Here is a 21,278-nt window from a genome sequence, read left to right as displayed (position 1 = left end):
AAGATATTTTAAGTGTCATGAGGGGTTCAAATATAAGTGAAAATTAAGTGGAATGTGTTGTTAGGAGTAGAACCTAATTTCGGTGGCAGTTGTGTGAGCCAACTCCATGTAAACACGCTGAGTTCATACAAATGCTCATGTGCTGGCTTTTGGTATTGCATCAAACTGACCCCTTACAGTGGGCAAGGAGTTTTTTGTTTGTTTGTTTGTTTGTTTGTTTGTTTGTTTGTTTTTGAGACAGGGTCTTGCTCTGTCTCCCAGGCTAGAGTGCTGTGGTGTCATCATAGTTCACCACAACCTCAAACTCCTGGCCTCAAGCAAGCCTCTTGTTTCAGCCTCCCGAGTAGCTGGGACTACTGGCACATGCCACCACGCCCAGCTAATTTCTCTATTTTTGGTAAAGACAAGGCCTCACAAGGCTCAGACTGGTCTTGAACTCGTGAGCCACCGTGCCCAGTCTCTGCCTCCTTCTTATAAGAATACAAGTGATTGCATTTAGGGCCTGCCTAGGTAATCCAAGATAATCTCCCCATCTCAAAACTTTAATTTACTCACATCTACAAAGATCTTGGCTGGCAAGGACCTAGTGAGATCAAACATAAAATACTTTCTATTCCAGAAATGTAAAAATGTGAGAAATATGGGACTTAGCTCAGGGAAATGTATAGTTTAAATTTTTCATTTTAAACATGAAGGAGATCTATTTTCATTGTCATCTGCAAGAGCTGCTCAAAGGAAAATTACCCTCAGTTATGTATAGGTACAAGCCTGTATCAGCAAAGTTTATCTTTGGGAAGTGCAGTGAGTATAATTACTGAGTCACTAATGTCAGATGGAAGAGGGAGGAATCGCTTGACACTAAGATGGCTGTGAGTAAAGACAGATCTCTCTTTTCCCCTTTCTACTTTTGGGGATTCACTATACTTCTAATGGTTGGTGGGTTTTTCTGTTAGTACATATGTTTTTCCTGTGCTTCATTATAATACTCACCTTTCTATTGTCAGGCCAATTAGCAGATACCAGATCCTGCCACTAATTAATAATAAAGTGTACCAAAAAATTAATTGCTATAAAGACCCAAGAATTAATTGTCTTTGTTTTTTGGGGTTCCCATGCTGACCTGCCCACCTTTGCCATGACTGGTGAGGCGCCTTGTGGGTGGCTGAGCCAGCAGGGAGTAGCCACTCTATTCCTGTGACTGCCCCTAAGCGTCATCAGCTCCCCAGCCCCACACCGGGTTCCCCACCCTCGCCCCTGTCTATCCGACCTAGATTGTAGGCTGTACAAGTCAAATTTACTAGAGTCTGGGCTGCACGCCTTGGGTTGCAAACTGACACTGTTTTCACCTTAAACACCTTTATTGAAATATGTTAATATCAGCGTTTCATTCCAAGGTCAGTTATGTATATTTTTCCAAAGTTTGAAGGACAAGTTCTGTATGTACGGCCATGTGTCACTTTACCGTGGCCACACGTTCTGAGAAATATGTCATTAGGCAATTTCATCATCATTTAGACATCATGACTTAAACAATGCTAGATGGTGTGGCCTACTACACGCCTATTGCTCCTAGGCTACAAATCTATCTGAACAGCACGTAATTGTACTGAATACTATAGGCAGTTGTAACAGTGGTGAGTATTTGCGTATGTAAACATATCTAAACATTGACAAGGTACTGTAAAAATGTGATATTATTAATATAATCTATGGGACCACCACGGTATATGTGGTCTGTTGTTGACCAAAATGTTATTATGTAGCTCATGACTATATTCTAAAATTAGTTATACATATCTATCTATCTGTAAAGCATGTTGTTGATATCTGAATTCCTCTTGGTCCTTTTAGTTTCTAGACATTGTCTGCCCTGGGTTGAAGTAGGGATGTGTCTCTCACGGTCCTGATAGTCCCCTCGTGTGTCATCTTCTGTATGTAATTTTTTTTTTTTTTTTGCTAAGTTTATATTTTCTCATTTCCTCTTCATTTTAGAGTTCCTTGCTTCTAGCCATGATTAATCTCTTTGTATCTATTGTGTATAGCAAATCAATTTGGGAGTTAAAGACCCATTTGGTATGTGACCTGTCAATTGTTGATTCTAACTTTAATTTCCTCAAACCTAACCCTGTGGTTATGTTTGTTTTGTGTCTCAGAGAATAGTTATTACTAATAATAACAGTGGTTTGCACTGTATCCTGCTTATATTTTACAAAACACTTCCACATTATTTCATTAAAGCCTTACTACAAATCAGATAGAGGTTCTAGGTCCAGGTAACAAGTTAGCAGTATGACTGGGACTAGAACCCGAGTCTGGTTATTCCTAGTGCAAGATTTTTGTTTTGTTTTTGTTTTTACTGTACCACTTTGTCTTTTTCACGGATAGTTTTTAGAAGTTTTTATGTTGATAGCAAATATATTCATGTCTCCTTCTAACTAGACAGTTTTCCTAAGCTCTGGTCCTGTTGCCAAATGCTGGATGAAGGCTTTTGAGATCTATGCTAGAAGTCCTAAGGATGAGGTATATTTTGTTAGTCCCTTATAATTTCACTCTTAAGGAGTTTGATGACAGCAATAGCATAGTCTGGCTTTAACCAACAATTCTGAGTGATCCCAGGCAGTTTGGTTTAAGTACCTGTGATAACCCTTCAAATGCCTAGTACTCAGTAGCAGTTCTTAGTCCTTCTGGTTTTGTAAGTTGCTATCCCCAGTAAGAAAAGGTCCCCTTCTTAGGTCCAAAAAATGTTTACCAAAAATTACTATTGTTGGGCTTGAAACAGGCGAAACAAGCAGGCAGCTCCAATCTTGGCTGCATGGGTGTTTGAGCTTTGTCATGGGTGCAGGGATCCTAACAGGCTTTCTGCTGCACAAATGCAAACTCTGTCAAAAAGAAATAATCAAGAAGAGATAAGAATCATCAATTTTTTTTTCTCTTCTCCAAAGTTTGGGAGCCTCTGGCGGAGCAAGTAACTGGGATTCTTACAGTGACCATTTTACCATTGAGACGTGCAAAGAGACAGATATGCTGAACTACCTCATTGAGTGTTTTGACCGAGTTGGAATAGAGGAAAAAAAAGCACCAAAGGTAATATGAAAGAGATTCAATTTTTTAAAAACCTGGTTATTTGTGTGATAAAAATAATCCCCCCCCCAGGAGCATTTATTCATTTATTCAATCAATATAGTTGTTATTAAACATCTGCTATGTGCCAAGCACTACATTAGGAACTCAGATTATATCACCGAACAAAACAGAAATCCCTGCCCTTGTGGCACTCTCATCCTAGTGGAGGGAAGAAGTGACAGGCCCAAAATGTGAACCCAGGTGGTCTGGCTTCGGAGTCCTCTCTCTTGACTACACTGTAGCTGGGTGCACATGGCCCTGATGATTCCTTCCTTCCTTCCTTCCTTCCTTCCTTCCTTCCTTCCTTCCTTCCTCCCTCCCTTTCTTTCTTCAGTCTCACTCTGTCACTTGGGTTAGAGTGCTGTGGCATCAGCCTAGCTCACAGCAACCTCAAACTCCTGGGCTTAGCAATTCTCCTGCCTCAGCCTCCCGAGTAGCTGGGACTACAGGTGCACACCACCACGCCCAGCTAATTTTTCTATTTTTGGTAGAGACAGAGTCTCGTTCTTGCTCAGGCTGGTCTTGAACTCCTGAGCTCAAGTGATCCTCCCGCCTCAGCCTCCCAGAGTGCTAGGATTATAAGCATGAGCTACCGCACCCAGCCCTGATAATTTCTGACAGTCTGTCATAATCACTATAATGACCAACATTATGGAGCACCTGTAGACCATCAAGTGATGTGCTAAGTCTACATTAGCTTGTATTCTCACTGATGCCTAGTTAGTCCAGTGGAACCCAGTATTGGATAGGTATTATTTTTCCATTGTATGAACCAGCAAATGAAACTCAGAGAGATTGTAAGTAATTGTCCAGAATCACATAGTAATCACATAGAATCACAACTAATAAGTTGCAAGGCTGGGTTTAAACTCTCAGCAAGCTACACTTTTTCCCCTATTATGCACTGACTGGCTTCATTGTTTTCTCATTTTATTCCTATTCATCTTCTGGTTCTAGTTTACATTCCAGTTGTTCACTGGTTAGTTTCATATTTGTGAAGGATCTCTTAGGTGCCTGAAAGCAAAGAGAGTGGGCACATTTCCAAGGTTCTTGAGTGGTCACCTCAAACTTGCACTTCTTTCTTCTCTGACGGTTGGTTTCACCGAGGCACAGTGACAGTGTGCTTGTGTACTTGTTCGTTATGACACAGTGTGCTTGTGTACTTGTTCGTTATGAATAAAGGAAGAGAAAAGCACATGCCATTTTATGGTGATCAATGTCTTCTGACTCTTGTCAGTTTTCAACAGCATGGGGTTATTTTGTTTGTTTCTTATTCTCCTAACTTCCACCTTTCTTTTTCAGATGTGCAGCCAGCCAGCAGTCAGCCAGCTTTTGAGCAACATCCGCTCTCAGTGCATATCCCACACTGCATTAGTACTACAAGGCTCCCTAACGCAGCCGAGGTAAGAAGAACCATCATGTGCTTGATGGTAGAAGGCAGAGGAACCTACCCATCAGTGGACGCCAGGATGTCCAGCCATTCTGCACCACCTTAGATAACTACCTCCTTCACCCATAAAGTGAAAGTCTTTGATTAAATGATCCCCAAGGTCCCTTTCCTTCTCTAAAATACTATGAAAATAAAACATCCTTTTCTTCCTCATCTTCTAAAGTAGTGCAAAGCATATTTTAAAAAGAAATTAGGGCCAGTGCAGTGGCTCAGGCCTGTAATCCCAGTACTTTGGGAGGCCAAGGTGGGAGGATTGAGGACAGGCGTTTAAGACTAGCCTGGGCAACATAGCAAGACTGGGTCTCTACAAAAAAATAAGAAAACTTAGCTGAGCATGATAGCACATGCCTGTATAGTCCCAGCTACTCTGGAAGCTGAGGCTAAAGGATTGGTTGAGCTCAGGAATTCAAGGCTGCAGTGAGTTATGATTGCTCTACTGCACTCCAGCCTAGGCAACAGAGTGAGACCCCATCTCTAAAAAATAAAAAACAAAACTAGTTATGTTTTAAGAATTCTGTATGCTTTTTGAAAGAGACTATTATTGAAATATGTAGACATCAAGGCAGAAAATTAGTAATTTAGTTTAAAAGCAGCTGCTTTTTGTGTGGATCATCACCTTCCATGTATCACATAATCTCTGTTGTTCAGTCAGTAATAAAGAATAGTAATGGAATAGATAATTGGTGAAATCACCCAGAGTACTGCATTATTTGTTTGTTTTTGAGAGTTCCATAAAGGTTTCAAGTTTCTAAAAAGTGAGTATACTTCATTTCTTTTATGCAAAAAATATCTAAAGGATTTTAGATACTAATTTATTCATTTAGGATGAATAAAGTCACATTTATTTGTTCTGGGTGTCTTATATTATTTTCTGTCCCATAACCATATGTTTTTGAAACTTTTCAAAAAGAAGGTAAATTGTATACATGTACCAAAACTCAAAAAAAGTTCTATGGTTAAAATTAATAAGAAATTTTTAAGTCTTCAATCACTACTAATCTTTTTCCCCCCAATTTGGATGAGGCAAAAACAAATAAGTAAAAGAAACCTACAATGCTTCATTTGTTTTAATGCTTCATTTTTAAAGAGCTCTATGTAGGAAAAGATGGATTCTTTTGAACTTCCTGTAGTATCTCATTAAAGATGCCACAAAGTAATTACTAATGTTAAGAAGGGTTATCGCTTGTCTAAAACTATTGTTCAGAATAGTTGGGAGATTTCAAGTTTGACTTTTGACTGGGTAGTTGTTACTGACGTGATATTTTATGTGCTTCTGTTACATGGTAATAAGGTGATTTCATCGTAGGCCTTGGTTTTCATGGGTCCACAGGTCCATGCAGCAGCCGTCCTTCCTAGTGCCGTATATGCTGTGTAGGAATCTCCCATATGGCTTCATTCAAGAACTGGTGAGAACTACTCACCAGGATGAAGAAGTGTTCAAGCAGGTATGGTTGTATGAGTTTGTTACTGCAACTTTTCACCTAAGAGTTTCTGTGTTGAGGCTGATTTCTGAACACAACACATATTGAAAAATTTTGTTTCTGAATTTGAGCATGTATGTATTATTTGTCTAGGGAAAAGACCTACCTAAGATTATTTCTTGAGGAATTAGGATTGACAGCTGCGTTGTTCAAGTTATATGTCCATTTCAACTAATTAGTCAAACTAATTAATCTTTTATTTTTTTGAGACATAGTCTCATTCTGTTGCCTGGACTAGAGTGCTGTGGCGTCAGGCTAGCTCACAGCAACCTCAAACTCCTGGGCTCAAGCAGTCCTCCTGCCTCAGCACCCCAAATAGCTGGGACTACAGGCTCGCATCACCACGTCCAGCTAATTTTTTCTATTTTTAGTAGAGATGGTGTCTTGTTCTTGCTTAGGCAGGTCTCGACCTCCTGACCTCAAGCAGTCCTACTCCCACAACCTCCCAGAGTGCTGGGATTATAGGCGTGAGCCACCACGCCTGGCCAAACATTATTAGTCTTTTAAATAAAGTCTATACTAAGTGCTTTGGGAGGTAAGAAAAAAATATAAGGCCCTGTCCCTGATTTTAAGGAACTTTTAACAGAAGAACAACAAAAGATAGCATAAGGCATGCTGTGCATTTGCCAGATGGTAGTGTTAAAAATTAGTCCTCTAAGTTTATATGATTAATAAATTAACCCATGGCAGTTTGCAATCCACTTAGAATCTTTGTCTTCTCACCACTAAACTGGGAAAGATGTCTTGTTTCTTACTTATTCCATTAAGTATTTATACATTGTTCTGATACTTCATTGTATAAAGTCAAGTGAAAATGAAGGTATGTGATATTTAATAATAAAACTGTTTACTTAGTCTGGAAAGTTTCTTCCAAGGTGAAATTTTGGCATTAACATTTTTGTTGCTGTTTTATGGACCTGTTCTGTAAAGCAAGCACTTTGCCCAGAACCTTCATACAGTTGCTTCCCTTAGATGAGAGGATTTTTATAAAATTTTCTTACAGTTTGCTGTGTCATCATTTTTTTTGTGTGGCTAGAGGAAATAACAGGGGTAGTAGCTATAATTGGTGTGATTCCTTTTACTCTGTTTTATACCTAATATTATTCATAACTTAATTTTAAGACCTTTTAATTCTCTGGAATTGTATTTTCAATCATCTTGACAATATTCATAAAAGAAGAATCCAGGATTCAAAAATAAAAATTCCAGTTAATGTTGTGTACTCTATCCAGAATGCATTAACTACTTACCCTAAATGATGGTCTTGTTGACTTACAGGAATACTAAGGCAGCATAGTGAGCTCTTCATCTTTAGAAAGATAAGTGAACTCTGATGAAAATAAATAACTGTCGTGGAAGGTTTAAGTGGTACAGTATTAATACATTATGCATGTAATGGGTATTAATTAGAATACTTTTCCTATTCAAAAGATGTCATTTGAACATACAGATAGTAGTTTTAACTATATGAGATCAATCCAGTGATGAGCCGAAAGGGGTATAGCATGCCTGTTTTATTCATAAACAAACTTAAAACACAGATTTTATGAAATGACCTCTTTGGGTTTTTTAAATTGAGGTGAAATTCACATAATATCAAAATCACTATTTTGAAGTGTATAATACAGTGGCATTTAATGCATTTACAGTGTTGTGTAACCACCACAGACATGTTTAGTTTTAATCCCAGAATTCTGATCCCTTTTCAGCCACTCCTTGTCTTTTCTCACATGCAACCATGTGTTCTTTCTAGAGAGAAAAGATGAGTGGACTAGAGCTGCTCAACTGAAACATAGCATTTTACCTTTTGTCTTAAAAGAGTAGCAAATAAATTTATTTATTTGAAAATGAATTTATTTGAAATTGGTTTATTTGAAAATGAATTATTAAATCTTTCACTAAAATTTCTACCTTGTTTCAACATTTGAGTGGTGTTCACAGATAAACAGATAAACAGAAATAAATAGCAGCTAGAATTTAGGATTGGAGATGAATATTTGTAGCATTTTTTTAATCCATGCTGGGAGGCATTTATTTTAAAATAAGAGAATTATTTAAAATATGTACATCACATAAATAATGTAATTTTGACTATTTGAAAAATATATGTAGTAAAATTATGTCTAGTTATTACACATTAAGCCCTACTTGCACAAGTGGATAACTGTACTAGAAAGGGTAAAGGTATTTTACTTATAGCATTCCTGAAAAAATGCTTAGAAATTTTTTTGGATGACCAATTATAAAATTTATTTTTGGTGATTCCAGAACTTCTATTTGTCTTTTCTTCTTCTTCTTCTTCTTTTTTTTTTGAGGCAGGATCTTGCTCTGCTGCCTGGGCTAATGGGCTAGAGTGCAGTGGTGTCATCATAGCTCACTGCAACCTCAAATTCCTGGGCTCAAGCAATCCTCCTGCCTCAGCCTCCCAAAGTGCTAGGATTACAGCCACTGTGCCTGGTCTGTCTTTTCTTCTTGATTGCAATGTTGACATTCCCTACCCCCAACCCTGAGTGTTGCTTCTCCATTTTTAGCTGATTTATGAAAGCATGTTACTTCCACCCTGATTGTTTGAGTCACAAAAATAGAATGAGCTCTTCCAGAGCTGTGCTGATATCTCAGAACACTTCACAGATACTTTGTAGTCCGTGGTATGTTTGTACTGTGCTTTTTAAATGACTAAGGTGCTCAGTATGATGGGATGAAATTAGTAGGAAAGAGAAGTTTTCAAGTTTCTATTGGCTTCATAGTATACTTCTTTAGAACTTGTGGTATTCAGATTGTCAGCTATTGTTTACAACATCTTCTACTTAATTTTATTAGTCTTGAATCCCAACCAACTCCCTAAAGGTGTTTGTTGATCAGCAAGTACATTGTGAAATTTGAAGATGGGCTGTGCTGAGTAAATCTTGCATAGTGTTACCCCGTATTAATGGTAAACTTCTATAAAAGTAGATTGTAGTGCTCTTAAGCTCCAATACCGGGTTAGTATATTAATTACACCCTGTGGAGAGGTAAGACATTCTAACTAAAGCTTTTTTTTTTTTCCAATTTCAACATTTACTGGCTATCTCTTTGCTCCAACTTAATTAAGTTTAACAATAATATCCATTGTCAATCTCTTTTCTTGTTTTCCACAAAGTAAACAGAAAAAGACTTTTTAAAAGTATGTTGATAGAGATGTAAAAATATTGGAACATTTAATTGTTTCTACAGATTATAGCTGCTTGGTAATCAAGAATATATTAGTTGCTGAGATGTGCAGAGTTTAGTTGATTAGCGACCCTTGGAGAGTCCTTCAGCGGGTTCCAAATTTGTGGGTTTCTGTTGAATTACTGAGAGTCCTGCCAGAGTATTAGGGTTCACCAAAACCCTCTTATTTCTGGAGAATTCAGCTTCATTACTTTACGGTTAGCCTTGTCAGAGGACAGGTCAACACTGGCTGAATTCTAAACTCCAAGCTTTTCCTTAGGGAAAGAGTGGAAATGCCTGAACATTCAGATCTAGCACTTTATTTGATGTGCTTCCTAGTCTTAGATTTTCTTAAACTTCTATTTCTGATTTTTTTTTTTCTTGTAGATCTTTATCCCCATTTTACAAGGCCTGGCTCTTGCTGCCAAAGAGTGCTCCCTCGATAGTGACTACTTCAAATACCCCCTCATGGTAAAACTTTGTTCTTTTTCTTTAACCCATTTGATAGATGTTTTTCTTTTAGATTATTTTAACATACACTTTTCTTTCAGGTCCATGATCAACCTTGTTTTCAGATTTATGAAATCATTGTGTTGGCCATGCAGTGTTTGGTGTGTAGTGAGATGCATCAGTGAAGACAGTTAGCAGCCTGGTACATATTCCACCTACCCAAGTCCTAGACAGGAGTCAGTGATGCTCTTGTTAAAATGTACTTCACCATATTATGTAGCTTATAAAAAACGTAATTATTGGTGGTATCCTTCCAGTTCTCCTAGCAATGAGCATACCATATTTGGGATTAAATTTGTTATTTCAAAAATGATTAAAAAGGCAGAGTTATACTAAGAAAAGCAATGCAGTTTTATCTTTATATATTCTGTGCAGAACATCTCAGAGTAACTCTCTTGTTCATCTTCCCTGTTTCCTAATTCCGTACACTTCATCTGCAGGCTTTTCCTGGGAAGCATAGATCTGCTTTGCTCCTTAAGATATTTAGAGCAAGCATAAATTGTAGACAGAATCTTCGGCTAGATTCTCATGGGGGGACTAGGCTGTTGTGAAAACACTGGAACCAGAATGAAAACAAGAGGCTCTATTCTATACTGGATTTGCTTCTGTGAAATTTTTGAAGAAAAATATTTTGAAGTATTACTGAATATTTTTCATTGTAGAAGTATGGAGGAACAAATTTATGTATAAATACAACCTTGTATAAATTGAGGCCATGGTTAAATTGATTTTTTTACTGTATTTGTTCCTGTTTCTCGTACTACTGATTTGATTCCCTTGTACCATTCACCCATTACTTACTGAGGATCTGTTCCGTGCTAGGCACTGGGAACACAGGAGCCAGTGAGACAAGGTCCCTTTGCTGAAGGCACTTAGAATCTACTGCAAAAATCAAAACCCCAACAAAACAAGTGGACAGTGACACTTTGATAAATGCTAAAACAAAGGTGTACACAAAGAGTACATTTATCTATGTTTTAAAAAAAACTATCATCATAACACTAAAAGGCTAAAAGTTAAAGATAATGCTGGGAAATTAGAAGGTGAAACAGGAATTCCTACTTTTAAAAGTAATTAGAATGGATTTATGTCCAGGCTCTTTCCATTGTGTATGTTATTCAGGTTCCTAATAAAATTCTATTAGTCATTATGCATTATTCAGCCTGTGGCAGATGAAAGGAAGTAGAACAATCTGATTGTTTGAGTTCAGTGGTAAAATATTGTAGTGAACACTAATTAGCACTATACTATGTAAATATTTCTTCATGGAATTCTTGGCTTTTTGGTTGTAGTTTGAATTAGCTTGATGTTTCAGTGAGAAGCTTTTAGTGTCAGATAGCAACAAAGTGTCCTTTTGCTCAAAAGACAAAGGCCTTCATTGTGGTAGACAATAATTTCATTTTGTACCATTATTGATGCCTGTATAATAATGAGGATGCAGTGAGAGACAGTGTAATAATGAAAGGCAGAGAGAGGACACTGTCGGAGCAAAAATCAGAAATAATTATGATCGTTCTCTGGGTCATTGGATCCTACTGAGCCATACCTTGGAATCACCTGGGGAACTCTAAAAGCTCCTGCCTGGCTCTCAGCCCCCAGAAATTGACCTTTAGTTTGTCGGAGCGTGGGTGTGGCATTGGGATGTCCAAAAGTGTCCCGTTTGATCCTGACGTGCAGCCCAGTTTGTGAACTCCTGCTCTGCACAGTGAGAACTTTCTCTTCTGAGAGGCTGGAGCCCCAGAGCTTCTAAAAGTTATTTCAGTGTCTAAACGCATGACCCAGAAGCTTCCTTTGGCTGGTTTAGCAACTTTCGGAGCTATGTCTAAATCACAGAGAGAATTAAATTCCCTGATAAAAAGAGTGTTTGATTGCGTTATTGTGGCCATGTTGAATTGTGTTTATGCCCCTAAAAACTGTTTATCATAATTCTCTAATGTGGGAATGATTAGAGCCCAGAAGGAAAGTGTTGGAGTTCTCAAAAATCTAGGTATCTTGAAACCAAGTTATGCTTCTAAACACGTTCTGAATTTGATAGCTTATTAAGTTGTAATTATTTGTAGTCATGCTTAGCACTGTCAAGGCTAGCCATCTAAAATTTATGAAACAAACCTTTTTGACATGAAAAGATACAAAGTGAAAAACATGTTTTTATAAAAACATATTATATGTATATGTATGTACACACAGTACACAAAAATATATGTGGAAAACTTAATCATAGTATCAATAGGGTTTATGTCTGAGGATAAAGTTTGAGTGATTTTTTTTGTTCCATTTTGTATTTATTTTATTTCAAGTTTTTAAAAATGCACGTATATTAGTTTATTAATCAGAAAAAAGTACTAAAGCTGTCTGTTACCATTTTAGAGGGAATGCGTATGTTCCTAAAGCAGCAAATAAAGCTGTTCCTTGATGTTACACGTGGCAGTCAGTTTAAGATGAAATACATTTAAATGACTCTTTCTGATCTTATTTCTAGGCACTGGGTGAGCTCTGTGAAACCAAGTTTGGGAAGACACACCCTGTGTGCAATTTGGTAAGCACCTCCCTGATCGGGCTGCACATTTTCAGTGAATATATTAATACCATAACCCAGAAGGTGTTCCTTAAATAACATTATCTGAAAAACTTCTCTTGAAGGACATTTAGATGTAGATGGAGGTAACATGTCTGGGAGTCTCTCACCTGTTAAATTGTTGTCATACATATTATTTCCTGCAATGAAGTTGTTGACTTCCATGATTGTGTGTGTGTGTGTGTGTGTGTGTGTGTGTGTGTGTGTGTAAGGATTATACAGCTGAAATAACAGGTCCTGTGGGAAAAGTTTTACTTAAGTCTGTTGGAAGTATAATACTTTATTTGAACTCCATCCTAGAGTAATTTGAAACATAAAAATTCAATATCTTCTAAAAATGTAGAGGAGTCAGAGGGTTTTCCTCCATTTGAGGTGATGAGAAAATAACAGCAGGGCTCCTAATGTATTGTGTACCTGTGTTTTTAGATGTCAGGTGTCAGCCATTGTGCTGGCAGCTAAGAACCGCCTGAGCAGGGTTGCTGTTGAGAACTCTGTTCATTACACTTTTAACTCATTTGCCTGTTTAGCAGCTTGATTGGCCTCTTCCATTTATTTGCCTAGGTTGCTTCTTTGCCATTGTGGTTGCCGAAATCCTTAAGCCCTGGCTCTGGACGGGAGCTGCAGAGACTCTCTTACTTGGGAGCTTTCTTTAGCTTCTCAGTCTTTGCAGAAGATGATGTAAGTATAGTGGCCATTTGCACTTTGCTACTCTTTTGTTCAGATTCCTTCCCAAATGTACATTATATGTTGATTGAGTTTTTCCTTCTCTTTCCAGGCTAAAGTGGTTGAAAAATATTTTTCAGGGCCTGCCATTACCCTGGAAAACACTCGTGTTGTTAGCCAGTCACTACAGCATTACTTAGAGCTTGGAAGGGTAGGTGTTCAGAAAACAAATCCAAAGGGTTACTAAAAGATCAGGTATAGATAGGGAGCTCTTTCTGCTCTGCAAATGGGATGCTGCCTGATTCATGAATGCCTAATAAAAGCCAAATAATATCTTTTGAAAAAGAAAGATTAGCTGTATGTAAGTAACCTGTGTCTTAAGTAATAACAGCAACAACAATACTAAGATGCCCTTTTTATGTACCATCACTGGGGACTGGTCCTAAGTTTAGTGGCTGTGTTCTCTCTTAAGCTTGCCTTTAAGTGTTTAAATTGTAAGGGTAAGTGAGAACTATTACATTTTTTGTACCCCTCCCTGACTCACTTATCACGAATGTAGATTAATATGTCTTCAGTTCTGAAACTTAAAAGCAAAGAAATTATAGGCTTGGGTAATTAAGATAATTTTTATATGGAAAGGAAGTAACACAGGCTATTTTATTAAAACTCTAACAACTTTCCTCCTCTACTCCATATTTTGCTTTCATGCTAATTATATTGACACAGTTGAATATGGACATTTCTTATATTCCTCTTGTGATAAACAGGATATTGGCTGATTCATGAATGGCTAATAAAAGCCAATTAAGATCTTTTTAGCAAAATGATATGAGTGGAAATGGGAAGGGAGAGAAAGTGGGAAGTAGGCTTGCTGTTTTTAAAGTCCAAAAGGAATAATGTTCAAAATTAAGTTTTAATTTCTTTCTTTTTAAAATAAATTTCAGCAAGAGCTCTTTAAGATTCTGCATAGTATTTTGTTAAATGGTGAAACCCGTGAGGCTGCTCTTGGCTACATGGCAGCTGTTGTCAATGCCAACGTGAAGAAAGCACAGATGCAGGTAGGGTCCCTAAAGATGGCTTTTCCTTGAATTTATCCATCTCACCCAAGTGTGTTCAGTACCTACCAGGCATTGTTCTGGGAATTGGGGTACAGTATTGAACAAGATAGAACAGCTTCCTGCTTTTGTGGAGCATATGTTCTACAGGGTAAGTGAGTAGACATGTAAATATATCATTTCAGACAGTAGTAAAATCTGTGAAGAAAATAAAGCAAAGTAAAGGACTTGAGAGTGACTGTGTAGGTACCGAAGGAAGGTATGGGGGTGATTCTTGACAGGATAGCAGGGAAGGTCTCTCTGAGGAGGTCACATTTGATCAGAGACCTGATAAGTAAGAGCCAGCTATTGCAATGCTGAAAAAAGAGCTTTCTAGATGTGTGTAAGGCACTAAGGCAGAAATGAGCCAGCTTTGGTCCAAGCCCAACACACAGGCCTTTGTTACTGGAGGAGAGTGAACAGGAAAGAACAGCTGGGCCTGGGGTTAGAGGGTGGGCAGGGGCCCCATCAGGTTAGGCTTACTGTAATGGGAAGTTGTTGGAGGGTTTCTAGCCAGGAAGCCACAAAAGCTGCTGTGTGGAGGATGGACTGAAGCAGGGGGGAGGTCAGGAGCAGACCCAAGGAGGCCAGTTGCAAGGCCAGGAGTGTATCAGTCCAGGGGAGAGATGCTAGTGGCTGAGGCTACTTTGCCAGAGTAAAAATGTTAAAAGGACATTCTTCCTTGATTATTAATAAATAATGAATGATGTGACACTTCTACCCAGAATCAGAAAAAAAAATGTATAGAGTAGACCTGCTGACCCATGGTTCCACCATATAGTAAGGGTGGAACCTTAGACATTTACTTTCTGTGCTTCAATTTCCTTATCTGCTAAATGGGGATAATGATAGTGTCTAACTTACGGATTTATTATATATAAAGGTGTTAGAACAGAATAGTACCTAGTACCTACTGATCACTCAACCAGTGTTAACTATCAATCTTAAAATTGTTGTATTATTAATGTAGGACTATGCTAATGCTGTCAGCTAGAAAAACAATGTCAAGTGGTAAAAAGTGTAACTAGTTCTGATGTTCTTGAGGGGAAATAAAGAAGAGAAAGAGGCCAGGTGCGGTGGCTCACACCTGTAATCCAAGCACTCTGGGAGGCTGAGGCTGGAGGTTCACTTGAAATCAGGAGTTCGAAACCAACCTGAGCAAGCGCGAGACCCCGTCTCTACCAAAAATAGAAAAAAATAGCCAGGTGTGGTGATGCGCACCTGCAGTCCTAGCTACTCGGGAGGCTGAGGCAGGAAGATTGCTTGAGCCCAGGAGTTTGAGGTGGCAGTGAGCTATGATGATGCCACTGTGCTCTAACCAGGGCAACAGAGTGAGACTCTGTCTCAAAAAAAAAGAAGAGAAAGGATGCAAAACTTACTGTGTTTCTACTTACTAATTTGGGCAAATCAGTTAAATTCACTGAGCCTTAGATTCCTCCTCCATAAAATGTTAATAGCAGTGTTACTGGTCTCTGAGGGTTACTGTGAAGATTCAGTGAGAAAATGTATAAAATATTTCACATATAATTAATACTCAGCAAATAGCGCCTGATAATTGAATGACAGTGGTGACGACATATATGCCTTCTCATTGACTTTTGGGTATGGTCATGTTTGAAGGTTCAGTCTGCTTTCATAAAAAGTTGTGCCGAAATTTCTATTCAGATTGTTATTTTAAATCTTTTTCTTTTCATATTTCACAGACAGATGATAGATTGGTATCTACAGATGGATTTATGCTAAATTTCCTTTGGGTACTACAGCAGCTAAGTACAAAAATCAAGCTAGAAACAGTGGATCCCACATATATATTTCACCCAAGGTGTCGGATTACTCTTCCAAATGATGAGACTCGCGTGAATGCAACGATGGAGGATGTGAACGACTGGCTGACTGAACTCTGTGAGTAGCGTGTTCTCTGTGAGGTCTTTAAACACTGCCCGTTCATCTGGATGCCCATGATTTCCTCACAAATTGTTACTTCTCCATAAAATGAATTTATGAGAAAGAGATATACAATAAAATTAATATAGTAAAAAATTCTTGTTTGGATTAGCCAAAACAGAGGCATAGAACAAATGGAAGGAAATATACTGTTCTGAGGAGTAAAAAAAAAGAAATATAATAAAAATGATAGCAACAACCTAGCTATTATAGTGTATTAGTTATTATAATATATGATATAGAGATTATATGTACCAATTAAAACTCTTACGAAATATTTCACAGATGTTGATGAATTGATGGTTTGAAAATAGGAATATTTTGAAGAGGGTTATAATTGTTATCTTTCCTCTCTGTAATGTAAAACATGTTATTTAATGATAGACATCAAAACCATACAGCATTTATTTTTTAAATATCATAGAATTATTCCTGGAATTAGGATGAATCCTTGCTTACCTGGCACTGGCAGATATACACATTCCAGAAAAATATTTGAACTGCTGTTAAAAACTAAGTGTGCACTAAAATAAAGGTAGTATCTGATTGTCATTTGAATGAATGGCTTATTGGTATAATCTTGGAATCACTGCTTGTTAACTAATAAATTCCAAAAGAGTCAAACAGTTAGACTTTTATTTTAAAAAAATCTAACACAGAAAAGCAAATAAAGGATTTGACCCAGCTGTGAAGGAGAGAGAAATCTATGATTTAAGAAATGAAGCATATCATCAGAGATACTATGCATGTGTCTTAATATGTAAACATGTTTTATATAATGAGACAGAATGAATATGTGAAATAAAGGAATGGGGAAAATATGTTTTGCATGATTGAGAAGAACATACTATTCAAAATATAGAACTGTTATAAGTACAAAGGGCGAAAGTAAATTCTATCAAGAAGCAGTTTTATCTGTCTAAAGTGAATTCTGAGGCCGGGCGCGGTGGCTCACGCCTGTAATCCTAGCTCTGGGAGGCCGAGGCGGGTGGATCGCTCGAGGTCAGGAGTTCGAGACCAGCCTGAGCAAGAGTGAGACCCCGTCTCTACTAAAAATAGAAAGAAATTATCTGGCCAACTAAAAATATATATACAAAAAAATTAGCCGGGCATGGTGGCTCATGCCTGTAGTCCCAGCTACTCGGGAGGCTGAGGCAGTAGGATCGCTTAAGCCCAGGAGTCTGAGATTGCTGTGAGCTAGGCTGACGCCACGGCACTCACTCTAGCCCGGGCAACAAAGTGAGACTCTGTCTCAAAAAAAAAAAAAAATAAATAAAGTGAATTCTGGCAATTCATGACAAAAATTATAATACTGTTATTCTCAATACTTCCCACTTTTCAGAAAATATTCCTAAATCTGACGTGTGAAGGAATAATTTTTTGTACATTGATCCTCCTAAGCAGTACTATTGTTTATGATAGAGAAAAATTAGAAACAACAAACACACAGGGAATCATAACCTAACTCCATTTTGAGATTTAAGTGACATTTGTGTGTTGTGTTGAAAAATGGGGGTTTTATATAATACATCAGAAAGACACATCACAAAAGATTGTTGTTGGACATCTGTGTAAATACTTAATGAGAACAGAATACCTGGTCCTTGAATGGAGCTCACAGGAATTCTGTTCCTTTGGTAACATTGCTTAAGTTTATAATTTTAAAAAGTATCCTTAAACTTCTTGAAAATTCAAGGGTAATTTTCTTTTCTGAATTTAGCTTTTTCCCTGATTCGGTCTTGTAATAGATTTTATTTAGAAAATTATGTTATTTTTCCTAGATGGAGATCAGCCTCCATTTTCTGAGCCGAAATTCCCTACGGAATGCTTCTTTCTCACCCTGCATGCTCACCACCTCTCCATTTTGCCTAGTTGCCGTCGCTATATCCGCAGACTCCGGGCCATCCGGGAGCTTAATAGGTATGTGCCATGATGCCATGTCCTGGGATTGCCTGAGTTATCCCTTGTTCTTGTGGGCAGGCAGTTCCATTGTGATCAGCAGATTTGAATGTGGAGGGTCATATATTACAGTGTTCTGCCTGCCTCCCAACCACATCCTGGTTCCTCAGTTTTTCAAGTTCTTTACCTGGCAAAGTGGTCCAAACCTTGATTATGAGAGTTCTGCACTCTTGGTATTCCTGTATGTATGTGGTTACCACAGACTTCCACTAACTTTTTCCACTGGGCATGCATTACCAGGATGCACTTAAAGGATCCTCTTCTAAGATTTTCTTTTTACACATAATCATGTCTGTAAATGATGACAGTTTTATTTCTTTCTTTTACTTTTTTGTTCATGTCTTAGTTCACTAGCTATAATTTCTAGTACAACGTTGAATAGAAATAACCTTGAAATTTCTGTCTTGTTCCTGTTAATGGAGGACACCTTTTTATATATCGTCTCTTATCACATTAAGGAAATTACCTTTTATTTCTAGTTTACTAGAAGTTTTTAATTCTTAACAGGAGTTGAATTTTATTAAATGCTTTTTCCCATAGCTATTTAGTAGAGTGTATTTTTTTCCTCCTTTATTCTGTTAATGTGGTTGAATTACATCAATTCGTTGTCTGATGTTAAACTAATATTTCATTCCTGTAATAAACTCAACTTTTATATTATTGTTTTTATATCTCATTGGCTATTCAACTTGCTGATATCCTGTTTAGGATTTTTTAATCTATTCTAAAGAAAGATTGACCTATGCTTTTCATTTCTTAAGTGCTCCTCAGATTTTGGTATCAAGGTTATGTGGCTTCATAGAATGAACTGAGAAGTGTTCCGTTTCTGTATTCTCTGTGTTTCTTGTATAAGAATTACATTGTTTCTTCCTTAAGTGTCTAGAAAAATTCGGTGAAGTTGTCACAGCTTAGGATTTCTATGCGGGAAGGTTTTTAATTGTGGATTTTATTCAATTAATAGATATAGGCCTATTTAGACTTTTATTTCATCTTGTGTCAGTTTTCCCATGCTATCTTAAGTTCTAAAATTTTTAGACATAAAGTTGTTCATAATATCCTTTTTATCATTTTAATTTCTATAGGATCTTTATTATTAATTCTGCTTTCTTTTAGTTTTAATTTGCTTTCTGTTTATATTTCCATTGCCTCTTGAGATGCATGCTTAAATCATTTTTTGGAAACAGAGTCTCACTCTATTCACCCAGGCTGGAGTGCAGTGGCACAATCACAGTTCACTGCAACCTCAAACTCCCGGGCTCAAGCAATCCTCCTGCCTCAGCTTCCTGAGTGGCTGGGACTACAGACGCAGGCCACCACACCTGGCTGATTTTTTTTTTTCAAGGTTTGGTAGAAACAGGTCTCACTATATTGCCCAGGCTGTTCTCAAAGTCCTGGGCTCAAGTAGTCGTCCCGCCTTGACCTCCCAAAGTGCTGGGATTGTAGGCGTGAGCCACCATGCCTGACCTTTCTTACATATGCATTTAAGACTATTTAGTTTCCCTCTAAGCATGGCTTCAGGTGCATCACTCATATTTGGTATGTCATTATCTTACTGTTAAGTTCAAGATATTTTCTAATTTTTATTTTTTCTTATTTGACCTGTGGGTTATTTAAAAATATATTGTTTAAATTCCAGATTCTTGGGGTATTTGTCTATTTTTCTTTTGTTACTGATTTCTAGCTAAATTCCATTATGGTCAGAAAATATATCTTGTGTGATTTGTGTCTTTTGAAATGTATTGAGACTTGCTTTATAACCTAAGATTTACGTTAGTAAATGTTCCTTATAGACCTGAAAAGAATGTACTTTCTGTATCGTCTGTTACAGTGTTTGATATGTCATTTAGGTCAAGTCTGTTAAGTCTTTTGTTCAAGTTTTTCTTACATCTGCTGATTTTATCAATTTACAATGTCAGTTATTGAGAGAGGCTGATAGAAATTACAAACTATGATTGTGGATCTATCTGTTTCTTCATCCTAGTATGGATTGCCATCCTGGGATTCCCATCACTCCCACTGACCTAATGGGTCCATTTCAGTGATACCATCTGCAGCCTTTGCTCCCAGCTTACAGTGGACAGCCGTTATTGTGCTTTTCAGAGTTACTGGTGTTCCCTCACCTGTGTATCTTTCAGTGCTGTGATAGAAAAAGTACCACCTAGGACATAGTTAGGGGGGCGGTGTGTATATTGGGAGGGGGATTATCTGAACAGATCACATATGGTAAATCTATATTAGTATTCTGAGTTCCTTATGCTTTTAATTCCTTTCTCTGCATTATATCAAGGAATACCTGGTAGTTCAACTTCATTCAGCGTAAGTCACTGTCAATTCCAAGTTTCAGTCAACTGGTTGAGCACACGATAAGAACCGCTCCCAACTATTTGAGATAATATGGAATCCAGAGTCTCTGATAGGTATAATTATGTCAGTGAATTTAGCCTTACAAAGAAGTATGTTAGCATTTTCCTTGCTTGCTGATCAAGAGAGGAATCTATCCCACATATACTCCCACATTTATGGCAGCACATGTGTGGGAGGTAGAGCAATGACATCCCAAAGATGTCTACATCCAGTCCCCAGAACCTGTGGATATGTTACCTTCCATGGTCAAAGGGACTTTGCAGATGTAATTAGGTGAAGGATCTTGAGATGAGGAGATTATCCTGGATTATGTTGGTGGGCCCAGTGTCATCACAAAGGTCCTTATAAGAGAGTCAGGAGTGTGTCATTGTGAGAGAAGGAATGTGATGATGGAAGCAAACGTCAGAGTGATTTGGGGTCACAAGGCAAAGAATGCAGGTAACCCTGGAATCTGGAAAAGGCAAGGAAACATACTCTCTCCTGGACCCTCCAGAAGAAAGCATCCCTGCTGACACGTTAGACTTCTGACCTCCAGAACTCTGAGACAGTGATTGTGTTGTTTCAAGCCACTAAGTTTGTAGTACCTTGTTACAGCACCAATAGAAAATTAATATAACATATTAGCAAACTTGCCTTTTTTTTCCTTCATATATGTACTTCCGCATGTGACTATGTAATTGGGCCTTAAGGGCAGTCCTTAATCTGAGTCTAGTTGTGGTTCTGGAAGCAAAGAAGGATGATTAGGTAGAACCTAAGGGAAAGAGGCATTGCCCTGCAAAGTGACCACCTCAGGTAAGATCATTACAGAAACTGCTTCTGCTAGCAAGCAAGGCTCAGGGGGTTTAGAGATTTGGGTACTTGGAATTATCCAATTCTCCCAGACTCCTCCATTTGAACTGTTTGGGTCCCGGTCTTTACCCTCACTT

General features: G+C 37.9%; 1 protein-coding gene across 3 annotated transcripts in view; it reads left to right on the top strand.

The window, feature by feature from the left end:
* The window catches only part of UBE4B (ubiquitination factor E4B), a 115,986-nt gene that overhangs the window by 63,737 nt on the left and 30,971 nt on the right, over positions 1–21,278 (top strand). For all 3 annotated transcript variants that reach the window (XM_045546177.1, XM_045546179.1, XM_045546178.1), the window contains 10 exons: positions 2,943–3,084; positions 4,426–4,526; positions 5,904–6,018; positions 9,631–9,714; positions 12,233–12,289; positions 12,890–13,006; positions 13,104–13,202; positions 13,936–14,049; positions 15,789–15,987; positions 17,811–17,949. In XM_045546177.1, the coding sequence (XP_045402133.1) occupies positions 2,943–3,084; positions 4,426–4,526; positions 5,904–6,018; positions 9,631–9,714; positions 12,233–12,289; positions 12,890–13,006; positions 13,104–13,202; positions 13,936–14,049; positions 15,789–15,987; positions 17,811–17,949 (1,167 nt within the window). The remainder of the gene's footprint in view (positions 1–2,942; positions 3,085–4,425; positions 4,527–5,903; positions 6,019–9,630; positions 9,715–12,232; positions 12,290–12,889; positions 13,007–13,103; positions 13,203–13,935; positions 14,050–15,788; positions 15,988–17,810; positions 17,950–21,278) is intronic.

The sequence above is a fragment of the Lemur catta genome, chromosome 3 (genome assembly GCF_020740605.2).
Source record: "Lemur catta isolate mLemCat1 chromosome 3, mLemCat1.pri, whole genome shotgun sequence".
Classification (NCBI taxonomy): Eukaryota; Metazoa; Chordata; class Mammalia; order Primates; family Lemuridae; genus Lemur; species Lemur catta.
The sequence above is the reverse complement of the archived record's forward strand: the minus strand, read 5'-3'. Positions and strand labels throughout refer to the sequence as shown.